The sequence below is a fragment of the Chiloscyllium plagiosum genome, unplaced genomic scaffold (genome assembly GCF_037043375.1).
Source record: "Chiloscyllium plagiosum isolate Xiang-an unplaced genomic scaffold, Cpla_swu_hap1 HiC_scaffold_4, whole genome shotgun sequence".
NCBI lineage: Eukaryota > Metazoa > Chordata > Chondrichthyes > Orectolobiformes > Hemiscylliidae > Chiloscyllium > Chiloscyllium plagiosum.
This window is the reverse complement of record NW_028270142.1, coordinates 132,673,614-132,694,069: the sequence shown is the minus strand read 5'-3', so window position 1 is coordinate 132,694,069 and position 20,456 is coordinate 132,673,614. Positions and strand designations below refer to the sequence as shown.

Sequence of the window (20,456 nt, the reverse complement as noted above, 5' to 3'; positions counted from 1 at the left end):
TATTTGTATTTTCAAAAAATCTCAATGAAGTTGGTGGTTTCCCATGTACACAATTTCCCAAGTACACAATTTCCCATGTACAAAGCCATTTTGACTGTTTCTAATCAGTCCTTGTCTTTTCAAATGCATGTAAATCCTGTCTCTCAGACTCCCTTCCAACAACTTAACCACCAATTACATCAGGCTTACTGGTCAATTGATCCTGGCTTCTCCTTCCCACTTTTCTTAAATAATGAAACCACATTAGCCAACCTCCAGTCTTCCAGCACCTCACCTGTGGCTATTGATGATACAAGTATCTCAGCAAGGGTCCCAGCAATCTCTTCCCTGGCTTCCCACAATGTCCGAAGATATACCTGATCAGGTCCCAGGGATTTATCCAGATTTATGTGTTTTAAAATGTCCAGCACCTCCTCTTCCATAAAATGAACACTTTTAACATATCATGATTTATTTTCCCAAGTTCCCTAGCTTCCATGTCCTTCTTCACAGCAAATATTGACATGAAATGCTCATCTGGTATCTAATACATCTCCTGCTGATCCTCACATATATGGCATTATTGATGTTAAAGGGGCTGCATTGCCTCCCTAGTTACACTTTTACCATTAATGTATTTATCAAATCTCTTTGGATTCTCCTTAGCGTTATTTGCCAAAGCTATCTCATGTATCCTTTTTGCCCTCCTGATTTCCCTCCTGATTATTCCTATTGCCTTTATACTCCTTTAAGGATTTGCTCAATCCCAGCTGTCTATACCTGACATATGCCTCCTCCTTTTCCTTGACCAGAGCCTTAATTTCTGTATTGAAAACCAAAAGAACTGTAGAATCTGTAAATCACAGTCAGAAATATAAATTGCAGGAAAAGCTCAGCATGTCTGGCAGCATCTGTGAAGAGAAATCAGAGATAACCTTTCGGATCAAGTGACCCTTCCTTAGATCTTTCTCCCTCGTCAGTTCCCAAGGGCCCAAATACACCTTCCAGATGAAGCAGCGCTTTACCCTCAATTTCTCGCAGCATCCATCATTACCTACACCTACCAGCCTTTTCCTTAACACTACCAGGAACATATGTCTCTGTTCTCTTGTTATCCCATTTCTGAAGGCCTCTCATTTTCCAACTGTTCCTTTACTTGCAAATAGCCTCTCCTAATCAACTTTTGAAAGTTACTGCCTAATATCATCAAAATTGGCCTTACTCCAATTTAGAACTTTAACTTTTAGATCAATTCTATCTTTTTTTGTAACTATTTTAAAGCTAATAGAATTATGATCACTGGCCCTAAAGTGTTCTCCCACTGACACTTCAAATAATTATCAACAATATGACTAGTATGTTTTCAGATATTAATATCTTGCCTAGTTAGTATTTTCTAACTTCTGTACATTACTAAAACAGTTGTACTTTGACATCAGAACTTGTCTATGGTGTTTTGTTTATGCTTAAATCCACAAACCAATATCATATTTGAATTTCAAAACATAACTCATTTATTTTGAAATACAGTATTTAAAAAATAAACAAATAACAAATAACTCTAATGGCAATAAACTGTTAATTTATTTAGCACCTTTAAGGGAGATACATATTTAAAAGCATATCAAATAAGAATTGACAATCAAATGGATCTTCCTGCAGAAAAAATTCTTGAAGTAGAATTAATTCTTGACAACAACTGAAACCAAGCTATCTTGACATATATTCGAATTATTCACTTCTCAGATTAGTTACTTGTCCATTGTAACTCTCAAAACAACTGGTAATATGCAGTGAACCACATAACATGTGTGCAATGAATCCATAAAAGTGGCTTAAATAATTGCTGACCTGGAATTTTTATTTTTTACATAAGGTTAGTCCCACTTTCCTAGGGCTTAATTTTAAGACCTAACAGATAGAAGGAACATAAATTGCACCCATTTCATCTCAGCAAAACTGGTAACAGCAATTTCACTGCTGAATGCCCTGACCAATCAGAGTCAATCTGCTTGGTCTCAAGTTTTAATAAAGCCTGGCAGTCACTGTCAATCAGTACTAATGGTTGAATTCTCCATTGCAATGCCTCTACAAATTAGAGGTTCACTTGTCAACCAATCAGCACTCTCCTCTCATGCATTATAAATATTAGTATTCTGCTGTATTAGTATTCTTGCAAATTATCCTGATGACTCCAAAATGGAAAATTTCAATAAAACGTCTTTTCTCAGCAATACTCAAATTCAACAGAAACAATTTAAATGGAAATAGGTTTTTTTTGTGATGGGGCAGTTTTTAAATGTAGTTGTCAATCTAATTGTCACATATATATGAGGCAATGCAGTTGACAAGGGCTAATTAAACATTGAATTGTACTATAAACTGTAGGACAAAGTGGTTAAGAAGATATATGGGATACTTACCTTCATCAGCTGAGGCATAGAATGCAAGATTAGGAAGGTTTCACTGGAACTGCAGAAAATATTGGTAAGGTCAGATCTGGAATGCTGAGTGCATTTCTGTCACCTCACTAGATTGCACTAGAGAGGGTGCAGAGGATATTTGCCAGGATGCTGCTGAGCTGGAGAGTCTGAGTTATAAATAAAAATTGGAGAAGCTGGGATTGTTATCCTTGAGCAACAAAAATTGAGAGGTGACCTCATAGAGATTTATAAGATTATGAGGTACATTGATAGGGTGATTAGGAAGGCTTTTTTTCCCATTAGTAGAGGGGGCAGTAACCAGAGGACATAATTTAAGTTAAGAGGTAGAAGACTAAGAGGGGAGTTGAGGAAGTAAAAGTTTACATGAGAAAACTTGACAACAACACAGCAACATATGGCTCAGTGGTTAGCACAGAACTAGTAATTTGGGTTCAATTCCATTCTCAGGTGACGATCAGTATCAAGTTGCATGTTCTATCTGCATGGGTTTCATCAGGGTGCTACAGTTTCCTCCCACAGTCCAACGACTTCCAGGTTAGGTGGATTTACCATGCTAAATTCCCCATAGTGCTCAGGGATCTGTAGGTTAAGTGAATTAGCCATGTGAAATGCAGAATTTGGGCATGGGTCTGGGTGAGATAGTCTTCAGAGTGTCAGTGCAGACTTAATAGACTGAATAGCCTGCTTCCACATTGTAGGGATTCTATGAGAAGTAGCTGTTGGTTGGCAATTCAAATCAAAGAAATCCAGAACAACTGTTGTGCTAATGCATTGAAATCTTGCCCTTCCTTCACAAAACCAAAGTTGCTTCTGAATGTGAATTCAGGATATGCTTTGCTTCCAACTCCACAATGACTCACTGTTAATAAAAGCCTAACAACCTTTAACAGCATTTGTTTGAGAATTTTATGTATCACATTTTAAAAGAGAAACCTACACAGAATAGCAGTAACAGTGGTATTTCGCTACTGTGGTGGATCCCTGGAATTGGGAAATTTCTTGGTTGAACACAGTCACTTGGTAGAAGACAGTGGCAATATCTGTACCCCAGAATGGTAGATGTGGGTCAGAGTCAGGTCCGCTGACCCCATATACAGCCATAGCAGCAGATAAGGTCTGAAGCAGGATGTTAAGATGCCTGCTTCATCTCTCTGGAACTTTGTTCCATTTGTTTGGTTACATTTTTGGCTATCTCGCCCTAACTTTCTCATCCAATCCCAGGCTATCTCCATGCATCATTGCCCCACATTAGCTCAATGCCAGCTCATGCCTCTGTACCCTCTGCAACCCTCCCCCCCCCCACCTCGTCCCTGCCAAGACACCACTCCAACTCATGAACCTTCTTTCTCCATTCATCCAATATAATGGAGCCCTATAATCATATTTGCATGTATAAAACTATTGAGAATGAGACAAAAACCATTAAAAATTATGCATTCTTTGCTGAGAGCCAAGACTCCTGAATGTTTATTCGAGTGGGCAGATGTATTTACTTTTCTTGACCGCCACATTTATGTAGTTATGATAAGATTTTTTTCTGTGATGTTTTTTGTCAATGTTGCAATATTTGTTTTCACTGTATTAAACAGTATGGTGCACTTAAAGCTCCTGACATTGATACTTTAATGGTCTGTTTAATTGATGGTTAGGTAGGCTTCTAGGAACACCAGTTGATGCCAAAGAATTATGAATGGATTATTTTTCTTGACATTTTTATAAATATCATTGTTGCTATATGGTTCCTTGGTTTAGTTCCTTGTGCACATTGGATGAATTAGCATGGAAGGATCATGTGTTGACATGGATGCATTAAAGGGTAGTGGAGGTGGCACATAGTTAACATTGAGAGGGCATGGGAAGCATGAATAAAAATGCTTTTGAACTTAGCTTTTAAAATTTTCCTGAATCCAAAACATAGTTCATGAAGACTCTTCTGAAAGAGTGAATGATGTGTCATGAAGAAGCTTGTCAGACTCTGTGAAAATCATGGGAGCTATGAGATGCCTACCCCCCACCCCCCAATAGAGCCATCCAGGTGGGGTGTAGGATATAGGCTTGCTACATGCAACATTTTCCTAAATAAGCAAATAGAGTAGGGGAGGAGGAATGCTGGGAGGAGTTGAGGATAGGGGAATAGGAATTCAGCCCATCATCTCTTAAAATTTATATAGCCACTCGACTCTTCAAAAGTTCAGACTTTAGAGTTATATACTGCACAGAAAGTGGTCTATTAGGTTAATGTTGGCTCTCATGGAGCAGTCAGTGCCACTCCCACAGTCAGCTCCCATAAATCTGTAAGTCTATTTCCTTTGAATACCTGTCCTATTTCCTTTTGAATTCATTGATTGTTTCCACATCAACTGACTTCATAGCCATTGAATTTCAGATTATTACTGTAGGCTGCTTAAATATGATTTTCGTCATAATTCTTCTACATCTGTTGCTCAAAATCTTAAACCTGTATTGCACCATCGTTTTACAATCAGTTAATGAGATGGAGACTAATGGAATATATATTGCCATCTTCCATGTGCTTGCTAATCTGGTGCTCACATTCAATTCATCATTAAAATGAGTGATTATTGTAAAATATCTTGATTACCAATACACCTTGCCAATATAGATCATCCATAAGCACTTATTCTTAGTGTTTGCAAGGAAATTTGTTACGTGTAAATATTAAATCACTATGCTATCATGTAACATTTATAGAGAAAATGCATGATCCATATTTTCCAAAGCATGCAAATGCATTTTTCACTTTGTAAGATATGCAAACACAACTACAAATGGATAGGAAGTTTTTTTTAGTTTTAATTTGCTTCCAACAAAGCAAGCAGAAGCAAATGTTAACTTTTGAATGCATCTCCAAAATAAATTGAAGGCATCATAATTTTAAGCATTTCTAAAAGATGGAATGACCATTAATATTTGAATGTGATATGTTTTGTAAAATAAGCAATTAATTATGAATGTTGCATGTACTATCCTAATCAGGAATGCATGTTGCTTTATTGCAGAAAATGCTGTTGTGCCAAAAGAATACAATGCAGAGACAAACAGTTAACAAAGTATTAAAGATAATAAACTTTGTCTGGCTTGATGCAAATCTCTTATTTAAATGATTTTCTTCCATAAGGTCTCTGTACTCATCCTCTTTTTCTTCCTATGTGAATTACTCTGTACAGAATCAAGCAATACATATCAAATCGCCAGAATGCGTAAGTCTTCCAAAGACATGAAATGCTTGCTCTCATATGTTATCATTTCATGTTCTCAACTTAAACTCTGACAGTTTTCTCCCCATGGAAAATGTCAAGTTTAAGCATGACTCATAAAAACAACAAACTGCAGGCTGTGAATTGAAGCACCATGTTTAATATGCACCTGCTTTTGATAGTTGTTTCATAAATCAGTTATTCTAAAATTCTAACTTTCTGATATAGACATGATCATATGGAAAGACTTATGTCAAATGATATCATAAAATGGTTGTAATTCTGTGATGAGAAATGTCTGCACCTATTAATAGGGGCACAACATGCTGGTTAAAGTGTTACTAACTGGCTTAATAACATGCCAACAGGTTAGTAAATCAGGATGGAAGTCTTCCAGACATTGGTATGATGAACATTAATACCAGTGCTCAAAAAGAGGAAAGAGTGGAGGGTAAACAGCCAGAGGAAGGTGAAGAAGACAACGAAGAATACGAAGACCCCACAGGTGATTTATTTTTCAGTTATCTTTTTTGTTGAGGTACAACAGCATTCTTTGATCTCCAAGTAGCTTGAAAAGACTCTTAGCAGCTATTCCTGTTGAATCTGTTCATAAATAAGTTCAGATTCTGATACATTGTTAGTTAATTGGTATTGTTACAACTGACACACACACATCAGATAAAGGGAAAGAAATAGATTTCTCTGCAGAAATTTACTTTGTTTAAATAAGAATCACTTTTGTCCAGTAAGTCTCAGTTCTTGAAAACAATAAAGGGTAATGTTTGATATGTTCATATGTCCGTCAGCCTAATGTGCTAATGCACAAAAAAAGATGTCACTGAACGAATACTTTGCAACCCACAGACTGCTTAGGAAATGCAATGTTGAGAAGTCTTCCCAATTGCTCTTCAAAACAACAATCAGGTTTCATGCTGGATTCACAACAAAAAGGTTTTTTCAAACATCTGAGACCTGGCCTCCCTTTGTTTGACAGGCTGACTACAAACTACTCCAAAGATATTTTCAATTTATGTCTTCAAATGTGTTACAAGACATTGCCAGAACAAGTTAGACTTGAACACAGATCTTCTTGTCCAGTGATAGGGATACTAGTTCTGCACCACAACAACTCACTCAACTTCTGCAAACTATATCCAAGTTTTTGTTGCAAACGTTTCGTCCCCTGGCTAGGCGACATCATCAGTGCTTGGGAGCCTCCTGCGAAGCGCTTTTTTGATGTTTCCTCCGGTGTTTATAGTGGTCTGTCCCTGCCACTTCCGGTTGACAACCGGAAGCGGCAGGGACAGACCACTATAAACACCGGAGGAAACATCAAAAAAGCGCTTCGCAGGAGGCTCCCAAGCACTGATGATGTCGCCTAGCCAGGGGACGAAACGTTTGCAACAAAAACTTCCAGCTCGGCGAACAGAACCACAACAACGAGCACCCGAGCTACAAATCTTTGCACAAACTTTGAACTATATCCAAAGCTAACATGAAAACTTGATAGTCATAAACCTAGACATGCACCTCCAAGTAAACAATCATCACGTGACTCATTATTTAAGACATGTGACTACCAAAAAATACCTTCATAAAAAAATTCCAATATCCTTTTATAGTCCTTGTTAAATAAATTCCCTGATGCTTCAAATGCAAGTCCACAAAAGGTTTGTGAGGACCATAAGTCTATAAGATGTGGGAGCCAAATTAGGCCATTGGACCAGAGTCTGCTTTGCCATTTGCCTCCACAGCCTTCTGTGGCAATGGTTCGCAAAATTCACCACTGTCTGGCTAAAGAAATGCCTCTTCATCTCAGTTCTAAAGGGTGGTCCTTTAGGTCTGAGGCTGTGTCCTGAGTTTGTACTATTGGAAACATATCAATATCCACTTTATCCAGGCCTCTCAGTATTCTGTAAGTTTCAATGATCTAAAATCCATTAAGGACAGACCTTCAACTGCTCCTCATATGACAAGCCCTTCATTCCTGGCATCATTCTTGTGACCCTCCTCTGTATTCCCTCCAAGACTAATAATCCTTCCTTAACTAGAGACCCTAAACTGTTCATAATATTACAAATATGGTCTGACCAGAGCCTTGTACAGTCTCTTCAGTACATCCTGCCCTTGTATTCTAATCCTCTTGAAATGAATGTTAACATTGCTTTCCTAACTACCAACCGAACCTGTATGTTAATTTTAAGAGAATCCTGAACTGGAACTCTAAGTCCTGTTTTAGCGCAGATTTCCAAAGCACTTTCCCATTTAGAAAATAAGCCTCTTTTCTTCCAACGAAAGTACACTTGCTCACATTGTGTTCCATCTGCCACTTCTTGGCCCAGTCTCCTAGTGTGTCCACAACTTTCTGCAGCCTCGTCTTTGTCTCAACACTGCCTATCCCTCCACCTATTTTTGTGTTATCAGCAAACCTTTCAATAACAGTTCCTTTGTCTAGATCATTACTGTATAACATGAATGGTTGTGATCCCAACACTGACCTCTGTGGAACTCCACTAGTCATCAGCTGCCACCTTGAATACGACCTACTTATCCCCACTCTGTGCCTCCTGTCAGTCAGCTAATCTTCTACCCATACTAGTACTTTGCACCTAAAACCATGGACTCTTATCTTATTTATCAGCCTCCTATATGGCAATTTGTCAAAAGCCTTGAGAAATCCAAATAGATCAGGTCCAATGAGTCTCCTTTGGCAAACTTGATTATTACCTCCTCAAAGAATTCTAAGAAGATTTGTCAGGTCTGACCGTCCTTTGATGAAGCTATGCTGACGCCGTCCCATTAAACCATGCACGTCTGAGTACTCTGCAATCTTATCCTTCATATTGGACCGTAAAATCCTACCAACAACAGAGGTCAGGCCAAACAGCTTTTAATTTCCCATCTTTGGCCTCCCTCCCTTCTTAAACAATGGTGTTGTATTCACTATTTTTTCAGTCGACTGGAGCTATTCCTGACTCCAGTGATTCCTGAAAGATCACAACCAATGCCTTCACAATTTCCTCAGCTGTCTCCTTCACAACATTTATCCACTTTCAGATCTTCCAGCTTCCCCAGCACAATCTCCTTAGTGATGGCACTACACTCACTTCTGTCCCCTGATTCTCTTGAAGTCCTGGTATGCTACTGATATATTCCACTGTGAGGACATACAAAGTTTCTATTCAGTTCCTCTGCCATTTCTTTGTTTTCCATTACTACTTCTCCAACCTCATTTTACAATAGTCTGATGTCCACATTTGCCTCTTTCTCACCTTTTACATATCCAAAAAATTTCTTGCAATCTTACATCACTAGCTAGCTTACTCTCATTTCATCTTCTCCGCTCTTATTTCCGCTTTTCTTCATTGTCCTGCACTGGATTTAAAAGGCTTCCCAGTCTTCTGGCTTCCCACTAGTCTTCACCACATTATATACTTTTTCTTTTGCTTTTATGCTGTCCCTGATTTTCCTTGTCAGCCAAGGTTTCCTCGATCACTTGTTCTTGGGATAAATTTCTGCTGTGCCTTCTGAATTACCTCCAGAAACATCTGCCATTGGTACTCTACTATCTTCTCTGCTAGGCTGCCCTTCCAATCCACTCTGGCCAGCTCCTCCCTGATGTCTTTCTAGTTACATTTACTCAGTTACAATACCGTTACATCTGATTCCAGCTTCTACCTCACAAACTGCATGCAATTCTATCATATTGTGGTCACTGCCCTATCGTTGTTCCCTCACATTAAGCTTCCTAATTAAAGCTACCTCATAACACATCAAATCCAGAATTGCCTGTCCCCTTGTGGACTCTACTATAAGCTATTCTAAAACAAAGTCTTCTCATAGACATTTCACAAAGTCCTTTTCTTGAGATCCGTTATCAACCTGGTCAATTAATCCTGATCAAACTATGATAGAAGCTGATGGTCTGAGCTGGGACTGGAAGTTTCAGAAGTCACATGTAGTTATCAGCTGGCATATGAAATGTGTGCATCTGACCCAAAAGAAATTGAAGGCTACAGTTTTGTTATTGTAAGAATGTTATTTTTGTTTCCATTCTGTACACTACTTTGGGGTATCAAATACCATAAACTATTCCCCAGATCAATATAGAGGGAGAGTTCTCAATTTAAGGCTCCCTAATAACATCCATAATGGTTCTTTCTCCAATTTTTCTTCTCTTTTGGCAAGTTCCTAACTGAGTTTTTGTAAGAGAACTTTCATTCAAATATTATGTGGTTTGAGATAAAAGTAATTGGTAAACTGACATGGCTGCTTTACATTGTTCATATATTTAATGAAACAGTTTTCTTCTATCCTATTTAGAGGACAAAAATAATAAATGGCATCTCGTAATTGATCGACTAACCGTGCTGTTTCTGAAATTTATGGAGACTTTCCACAAACTGCAAGTTATGGCTTGGTGGATCTTAGAGCTGCACATAATCAAAATTGTATCCTTTTACATCATTTGGATTACATTAAAAGAGGTTAGTGTAAAAACAGAACAACGTGTATATGGCTTTTACATTCCTCTGTGCCATTCAAGAGCCTAATCATTTCCTAGTCATTTATGCCCCACAAAACTGACATTAGATTGATATGTTTCCACTTTACTACAAAATTAGTAAAATATCAAATTAAATAGTACATGGAATTGTAAATTTTCTCAGTTCAAAGGGTGGCCATTTTGTACATCCTGCCTACGCTGTTTCTTTTTGCTACAGCAATCCACCGCTAATCTCACTACCTCACACCTAATGTTTTAACAAATGCCATGATTGCACTGCAGAAATTTTCTTTGTATAGTAGAGTGATTTGTTAGTTCTGTTTACCCACTTTGGGACTTTACTGGCCAAGAATTGGAGCTAAAATTTAGCACCAGTATTTGCTCTGGAAAGACATCTACCTAATCATATCTGCCAATGATTAGATCTGTTTGTGTACCTTCTGCTCTACAAAAGAAAAAGTTTCTGAAACAGAAAGCCAATAATGGTGCTGCAAGAAAGTCAAAACATCTGGAACCTGATGAGGCGAATACTCCGCAAGTTATTTCCGTAACTAATTTAAGGATTAGAAAATAAATATTGGAAGAATTAACATGAAAGATGAATTAGTAGGGTTGAAATCAATGTCAAATCAGGCACAGAAAGTGAAATAAAAGGAGGGAAAGAAGTCAATGAAAAAGAGAAAGTAAAATGAAACTAAATTGTAATATTCAAAATCATTTAACAAAATATTCAAAACCTGAAAGAATGAACCTCCACACTTGTGATAGTTAATTTTCAGTACTAGATGCGATGATTAGCCAATTAGCGCATTATTAAAATAGATCAAATTACTTTCTCCTAGTCATATGTTCTTAAATATAGGTAGAATGGAAAAGGATAACAGATTTTCTTCCTTAAAGTGGTCTCAATGGACTTTTACAACAAATTCAAGAGTTTCATCATCACTATTTATCATCATAGCTCTTTATTCCACATTTTAACTTAATTAAAAATTATCTAGGAAATTAACTTTCCTAGCTGCTATGGTACGATTTGAATTTATATCCCTAGATTACAAATACGTAACAAATCTATTATTTTTGCTATATGCCTGTACTTGACAACATTGAATATTTAGGAAGAAAAAAATTGTCTACTTTGAAAAGCTAATGATGAGCAACACAACTGAAACAAAAAACTTTTGGATAGTCATATTAAATAGTGTATCTATTTATCACCCATACCATTGGTGCATAAATAACAGCAAATTCCAATAGGTTTACTGATATTTTGACAACATATTCTGACTTAATGTCCCTGCCTCTAGTCCAGGCTTACTATATGCATAACCACCTTGCTGAGAGAATGTTCTTGTGGCTTCTCTTCTCAAAAGGATCTCCAATTAACTTGTTTCTCATCCCAAAATTAGTTTTGCATCACTACAATGTGAAAAGCTAATACAAGTGTACTTCTTCTGCAGGTTTCCTTGTTGAATTACGTTTTCTTAATTTCATGGGCCTTTGCTTTACCTTATGTCAAATTACGCCCACTGGCATCAAGTATCTGCACAGTCATGACCTGTATAATCATTGTGTGTAAAATGTTGTATCAACTATCTTCTGTTCAGCCTTCCAACCACTCTTCTAACTGTACAACTGTGAGTACAATATTTATTATTTTTCATTATGTTCCTATAATTTCGATTGTTCATTATTACCTGCAATATGTTCTTATGAATGCAAAATTTTATATCCACAGAATACTCAGTCTTTGGCCTTATCCATTATCTACATCTCCATTTCTTATTTATTTAAAATGCACTCCTGAATCACAGAAACAGAGAATTGTTATGATGTAGAAGGAACACCATGCAGCCCATCGTGTATACACTGGCTTTCTGAACATTTTGACTTAGTGCCACAAACTTCTGTTATTTTCCCATAAACCTGCACATTGTTTCAATTTAAATAACCATCCAATGCTGTCTTGAATGCCTCACATGAACCTGCCTCTACCGCACTTTCAGCAAGTACATTCCAAACCTAGAAATATATGGAATGAAAGGACAGTAAAAGATCTTCCTCAAGGTATTGGTTTACGGCCTGCAGCTGGACATGTTTTCAGCAGAAGGATACGTAAAGTATGTTGGGTGATTGATCTACCACCTTCCTGTCCACTCCAACCCGCTCCCCATATTTCCCATAATCCAGATAAGCATCCCCTTGGCTGCCTGTCATGAGATCTTTGAGGCCATAATTGCCCAATTAATCGTACTAATTAATCCTGTTTAATTAGGCTGTTTCTTTACAACTATATTGAAAAAGCTGTTTCTGGGTATACTTTGCACATTGGGGGCACACTTCCGTCCCCCACTCTTTGTTTTTCCCCACTTAGCCTTCAGAACCCACCACCCAACCCCTCACACATCACTCTTTAGTTTGCCTAGTCCCTTCATGCTCTTAAAGCCCAGGAAATACCTTTATCCAGGATTCTTCAACAATCGCTGTTCCCATCTTTGCAGACTCAGCAGCATCCAAGTACAGAGTTCTAGTTTTGCTGGGACTACTAGAGGCTACTGTTCAATCAGATTGATTGTATTGATTAGATTTTCTGTTCATTGAGGAACAAAAATCTGACCTTCAGCCTCTCCAGGCCTCTGACATCATATTATTGCTGTGGAAAAGGTTTTTATTTAAGTTGATTGGTATGGAACTGATTTTCTTTCTGTGAAGGTTAGCAATACACTAAATTATCTTTGCTAAAAATTTCATCATGTCTCCTGAAAAATCATTGGGAAATTATCCAAAAATTTTACAACTGTTGAAGCTCACACCACAGAAGGAAGCCTTTGTCTCTATGTTGATTCTTTACTAGAACAACACAATCCCAAACTCACAACCCTTTTCTTTATCAATTTTCTCGCACTTTCTTTTACTTCAATTATTCATCTTATCTTCTCTTAACAGATAGAATAGACTCTGTCTTAAAGCAAATATATATTACATTGCCAGAGTATACAGATTTATGAATATGCCACATTATATGTTCATTCTTTTCTGCAGAACATTCTAGAATATATGTTGCAATATTAACCAAACTTTTAATGGCCAGAAAGGAAGTGAGTGTGATTAAGCTCAAAACAAAGTGGCAACTGGTTTGCAGCTTGAAGTGATCCCATCCATTTCTGGGTTCGATTTGGGTCGGTTTGTTTGACAGTCAATACAGGAGAGTCTATAAAGCACCTTTGCCCAAAAGGCTTACATTTCCACCACCTGTTACTGCTAATGTCTGCTACCTCCTGGAAGAAGATTTCCTTCCCAGTAAGCCATCTTACTGTCACTTTCTAACAAAGTGGCTAACTTGATCCCAGAATTTGGCTTTCTGCCTCTCCCTAGATCTTTGCATAGTATTCCCCTGTCAGAAGAGAAAGCAAAGAGTTGCAAGTGTGTGCAATGTATCATGTGGAAAGAAGGAAAGTAATAAGTTGAAAGAAAGCATATAAAGACACTAATGTCAGTGATAGCCCCAAAGACTGAGATAAATTCAGAAACTATTAAAGAGGATTAGAAAGATAATAAAGGCAAAGCAAATAAACAACAGGGGGAAACTAGAGCTTTTTAGAGCTTTTTTAACTATATAAAAATGAAAAGAGAGATCAAAGTGAGCATAGGTCCCTTAGAATCTGGGGAGACAGTTATATGGAAGATTGGAATGGCAGAGGAATTAAACAGATACTTTGCATCAGTTTTTGCAGTGGAACATACATGGTGCAATGGTGGATGAGTTAAGTACCACCATCATCACTAAAGAATAGTAATTGACAAACTAATGAAGCTAAAGGCTAATAGGTCCCCTGGCCCTTGATGGCTTGCAACCAAGATTCCAGAAGAGGTAGTCACAGAGGTAGTAGATACATTGGTTGTACTTTTCCAAAATTCTTTGGATTCTGGAGCAGTACCAAGGATTGGAAACTACCAATTTGATATGTCTATTTGTTTTGGGCCGCACCAAACCCACTAAAAATATTAAGAAAATAGCATAGATCTTAGCCTTTTCTAATTTTTAAAGGCAAATGGAAGATGATGTGTCCTGGATGCAAGTTACCAGGCTTAAAGCAAAGAAGAGAAGAATTGGAGTAACTTAACTCTACTGGAACACTTAATAGAATAATATATTATTTGACAACTGCTCCAACATAGCAATATCCTTTAAACACACCCTTGGTAAAGGCAAATTCATTAAAACAGATTGTCTCACATTTAATTTTCCAGTCCAGGAGGAAAGAAACATCAAAAAAAATCTGAGAGCAAGAAACTCAAGCATTTTGCTATAGCAGGGTGAGATGTACAGCAGCTTCCAAACCTCAACAACTATAGAAAGTTAAACTAAGATCCTGATTCTGTGGGAGCTGAACCCAATCCCTTCGTGCTGCTTCTTTTGTTCCAACTTTACAAAAAACCCAAAGCTTCACAAGCCCCTTACTTTATTTGCTTGGAGAAGACAGCTTGGTACTTCTGACTCGAGATCTCGTCATAACAAAAAGGACAAAGTATACCTCTTAAAGCCAAAATATAGTCACATTTGCCCCCTTAAAAAAAAACCATCAATGCACAAAGATGGTTTCATTTTTAAAAATCTTTAGATTAGATTCCCTACAGTGTGGAAACAGACCCTTTGGCCCAACAAGTCAACACTGACCCTCTGAAGAGTACCCCACGCAGACCCATTTCCCTCTGTCTAATACACCTAACACTTTGTGCATCTGACCTGCACATCTTTGGACTGTGGGAGGAAACTGGAGCACCCAGAGGAAACCCATGCAGACATGGGGAGAATGTGCAAACTCCACCCGAAGCTGGAATCAAACCTGGATCCCTGGTGCTGTGAGGCAATAGTGCTAACCACTGAGCCACCGTGACACCCCAAACACTATTACTCTTCAGTATATATATATTATGTCACATTGACTCTAAATATGCAAAAACTCAATACTACAGTCCATTTCAATCTATTTCTTACACCACCAAACGCCTTCGGCTCCCTTCATCACCCGTCATGACAACACATCACCAAATACATTCTATAGTCCTGCCGCACTTATAATTTTCAAATTCAAAGGCTGCAATAATAAGATCCATCTAAATAATTGGTAATTTTTATCCTTAAAATTTTCAAAATTCTTTAAAGGGTTATGAGTAGTATATAAAATTGTCTCAGACATATTACTGGCAACATAAATGTTGAAATGTTGCAACACCTATTAAAAATTCAAAGTCTCCTTCTCAGTTGTGGAATGTTTCTGTTGATGAATACTCAGCTTTTTGGAAAAATATACAATAGGTCTTTCTATCTTCTCATTGTCATCTTGCAAGGGTACAGTATCAACACCCACATCACTCACATCAATAGCCACCTTGAATGACTTTGTGTAGTTAGTTGTGGCTAACACTGGGACAGTGGTGAATACAGCTGTTGGGTAGTCAAATGCCTTCTGACATTCCTCCATCTATTGAAATTTTCTTACTTCTTCAACAAGTCAGTCAGGGAGCAACACTTCCAAAATTCACTAAGAACTTTTGATAGAAACCACTCAGTCTCAGGAATCCTAATACTTCCTACTTTGTCAATGGTTTGGGATCTCTCCAAAATCCTTTGTTGTCATATCCCATGGGACCATTTGTCCATGTGCCATACCTGACCTAAGAATATGACTTGGGTTTTTGCAAATTCATTCTTAGCCTGGTATATCACCAAGCCTGCCTCCCTAAGTGAATCAGTAATTCTGATCGATGCTCCACATGTGACATGTGTGACTAAAAATCACCAGATTGTCAATGTGCACCACACAATTGGGTAATCCTGAAATGACATTATTGGTTCGTCTTTGAAATGTGGCTGGCGCATTCTTCACACCAAACAGAATGACTTAAAACTGGTACAGCTCATTCAGTGTCATAGAAGCCAAAGTTTCCTTCAGTCTTTGGATAATGGGACCTGCCAGTATCCTCTGAGTATTCCAACTTAGAAATATAAGCTGCTTGTCACATCTTCTCAATACAGTCTTCTAAACATGGGATAGGATAAAATCAGATTTTGCAACAGCATTGATTTTGTGATAGTCCACATAACCATTTTGATTTTCCTCTCAATGGTAACTCAATAATTTATGCCAATTTTGAAAACATCGTCATTATCCAAATAAATTTGAAGTATGTCCAATTCAGAATCATCTGAACTTGGTTCTTCACTTGGTGTTGTAACTAGTAACACATTCTCATTTTGCTTTCCTTTCCTATCAAAATACCTTTTGAGCATATTCACATGACATACGCTATAAGATTTCTTGCTATCTAGCGTTCTTATTAAATAATTCACCTCACTCAATTTCTTTTTGATTTGACAAGGACTAAATCTTGCCTTCAAAGGTTCACCTACCACTGGAAGTAACAATAAAACTATTTCTCCACTAGCAAAATTGTGAATTTTTGATTTCTTGTCTTCTTCCTGTTTCATCACCTGCTGTGCTGCTTTTAAATGCTGTCTAGCCAATTACACATCTTTTTTAATCTTTCCCTAAAATTTGACACATAGTCCAAGTATGTGGTCTGTGAACCCTGACTCACCAATTTTCCCTTAATTAATTTCAGTCGTTCTCTCACCTCAAGCATGAGGTGCTTACCCAATTGCAAAAAATACAAATGTAATTCCTTTACCCCAAGCCTCTGGATAGTTTTGACGACAAACCACCAACATAGTCTTTAAAGTTTGATACCACCATTCTAATGCTCCCTGTGATTCTGGATGGTACACAATAGATTTGAATTGTTTTATTCCATGTTAATCCATAACATCCTTGAATAACTTTGATGTAAAATTTCACCCTTGATGTGATTGAATTTCTGTGAGTCATCCATATTTAGTCAAAAAAATCTGAGTAACTCTTCTACAATTCCCTTAGCTGTGATACTCATAATGGAAAGACCTCTGGAAATCTGGAAGACGCTTCCATTATGGTCAACAAATACTAAATCCCACTTTTTGTTTTAGGTAGGGATCTGATGCAATCAGGTATGAGTATTGCAAAAGGTTCCTCAAATGTGGGAAAGGATATTAAGGGTACTATTCTATTACTGCCTGAGGTTTTCCTATTATCTGATATGTATGACTAGCAAAATTCACCCACATCTGTTTGCAGTCCAGGCCAACAAAAATGCTTCTGCATTTTGGCTTGAATTTTCATGGCTCCCAAATTATTTCCTATTTTTAATTCATGTGTTACCCACAACACCACCTTTCTATAACTTACTGGAAATGCAAATTCGAACTTTTGGCTATTTTCATCTGCCCGAATATGTAATGGTCTCCATGTCCTTATCAACACTTTGATTTTAAGATAGTGGCGTTCTGGGATACACTCTGATTCTTCTTCTGTGTAAGCTTTTTTGGTACACTGCTTTAGTTTTTCATCTTTCTGTTGTAATTTTTCTGAACTAAAAAATATCCACTTTGTCCTCCATCTGTTCTTGTTTTTCTCCAACCATTTGATCAAACCATTTGATAAATGAACTTCAACTTCGTTATCTTTACTCCTTGATTTCTCCTCCTGTTTCAGCCTGTGGCTTTTTGACCTTGTTACCACACAACCAGGAAAAACCCCAGGATATATTTCCTGTAACACCTCAGTTGTCTGATTTTCCACTGCCATTTGATCCACAGGAGGCATCGCTCCCATCTGTGATCCAGCTATATTATTACTAAGCATAAACTGCATTTCCATAACTGATCATTTCTCAATTACTCCTACTGCCATCTCACCACTTTTCACCAGACTCTTCAATCTTATTGTATATAATGGATCACTGCTCTTATCACTGTGAATTCCGCATATTACAACCTTTTCTGGCATTACTCACCTGAATTGCATATCTCCTAATCTCTTACCACCAAAGATTGACTTGTGCTCTAATCTCTTAAAACTTTTAATTTCTTTACCTACCCCACCATGGCATACATGAGTAAACCCCACCTACATATGTAAGTTCTTTAAAGAGATCCCGGTCTTTCTTCTCAACCAACCCCGATAAGGTTGTACAGTCTTTTCCAGTTTTTAATTTAGCTTCCAGTGTGCTTTCCAGTTAGTTAAAAATCATTGTTTTCCCACATCTGTCTTCCCAGTGCTTTTTCTAAACCACCAACACTGCGACTTCATGTGGCCTATTTATTCTCTTTTTTACTTCTCTTCTCCTCTCATGAGTTTCCTGATTACCTTGTAATAAGCAATCATTATTATCTTCAATGAGACTTCTTTTTCCTTTACGAGGATTTTTCTTTTCCCCAATTTCCATACGTCTCAGATTGAAATTGATGCCAGAAGCCAGATGTTAATTTATGAATTTATAATCATCTGCCATTTCCACATCTAAACTTGCAGTCTTCACTCTCTGCTCTTCAAATAAATCATCACTACTTCAGGAAATGAATTTTTGAACTCCTCTAAAATAATCATCTCTCTAAGAGCATCTGTCTGACCTATTTTCAGTGCTCTTATCCATCTATCAAAATAACTTTGTTTGATCCTTTCAAACTTAATCTATAGTTGACCAGGTTCCCTCTTTAAATTCCTGAAAAGCTGTCTGTTTGCTTCATATGCATTTAAAGTGGCTCTTTACACCTCATCATACTCCCCAGGTACCTCACTAGCTCTACCTACCAACTTTGTTTGGATCAACAATACCCAAGTAGTCACTGGCCATTTCATTTGTTTACCCACTTTCTCAAATGAAATGGAAAAGACTTCTACGTCCTTCTCATTGAACTTAGACACCACTTGGACATATTTAAACAAATCCTCACTTGGCTTTTGGCTACAATGATTGCTTTCCATCACTGTCCTCGTCACTACTTCTACCTTTCAGCTCTACCTCCACCATTTTAAATCGACTTTTGAGTTTTCAGGTCCAACCTCTGAAGTGCAAAAACTCTCTCTTTCTCCCTTTCTTCTGCTGGGGCCTTCCTTTCCTATTCTTTTTCCTCTGCTTTCAGTCATAATTTAAACTGTTTCATTACCTTTTCTCTTTCTTTTGTATGTAATTCAAGCTGCTTCATTTGCAATTGAATTTTAACCATTTCTAGAGATTCTGATAGCATTTCTGGCAATTGTAAGTTAAGCTATTGTTGCAATTACCTCCCCTTTTTGTACAAAGGCAATTCTAAATTCCTGATGAAGGGCTTTTGCCCGAAACATTGATTTTCCTGTTCCTCAGATGCTGCCTGACCTGCTGTGCTTTTGCAGCACCACAGTCTTGACTCTAATCTCCAGCATCTCCAGTATGCAGTTTCGCCATGCTGACCAGATATCCTAACCTAATCTAGTCCCATTTGCCTGCACTTGGCCCATATCCCTCTAAACCCTTACTATTCATATACCCATCCAGATGCCTTTTAAGTGTTGTAATTGTACCAGCCTTCACCACTTCCGTGGGCAGCTCATTCCATACATGCACCATCCTCTGTGTGAAAAAGTTGCCCCTTCGTTCCTTTTAAATTTTTCCCCTGTCATCCTCAACCTATGCCCTCTAGCTCTGGGGAAAAGACTTATATATTTACCCTATCTATGCTCCTCATGATTTCGTAAACCTCGATAAGGTCACCCCTCAGCTTCCGATGCTCCAGGGAAAACAGTCCCAGGTTATTTAGCTTCTCCCTATAGCTCAAATCCTTCAATTAGATTAGATTACATTACAATGTGGAAACAGGCCCTTCGGCCCAACATGTCCACACCGACCCGCCGAAGCGCAACCCACCCATACCCCTACATTTACCCCTTACCTAACACTACGGGCAATTTAGCATGGCCAATTCACCTGACCTGCACATCTTTGGACTGTGGGAGGAAACCGGAGCACCCGGAGGAAACCCACGCAGACACGGGGAGAATGTGCAAACTCCACACAGTCAGTCGCCTGAGGCGGGAATTGAACCCAGGTCTCAGGCGCTGTGAGGCAGCAGTGCTAACCACTGTGCCACCGTGCCGCCCATCCTTGTAAATCTTTCACAACATCCTTCTGGTAGGAGAGAGACCAGAATTGCCTTCTTCCGTCCCCAGGAAACTCTTAGTGACTGAAAGATCCATTACTACACAAGGCACATCCTATTTAAACCATAATCAAATACAACAGCTGAAAAGATAACACCAGTATTCACCACTCACTGTCTTTAAGTCCAATAGCTCTAAAATTAGAGATTTTGATCCCATCAAAAGCCCCCAATTTGTTATACCCAAGACCAAAGCTCCTTCAAAATATATTTACAAGATAGCCTACACTCCA

At 38.0% G+C, this 20,456-nt stretch overlaps 1 protein-coding gene across 2 annotated transcripts in view; it reads left to right on the top strand.

The window, feature by feature from the left end:
* The window catches only part of LOC122548766 (piezo-type mechanosensitive ion channel component 2), a 782,240-nt gene that overhangs the window by 570,774 nt on the left and 191,010 nt on the right, over positions 1-20,456 (top strand). For both annotated transcript variants that reach the window (XM_087986703.1, XM_087986702.1), the window contains exons 18-20: positions 6,010-6,146; positions 9,965-10,128; positions 11,609-11,785. In XM_087986703.1, coding sequence (XP_087842829.1) covers positions 6,010-6,146; positions 9,965-10,128; positions 11,609-11,785 — 478 coding nt within the window. The remainder of the gene's footprint in view (positions 1-6,009; positions 6,147-9,964; positions 10,129-11,608; positions 11,786-20,456) is intronic.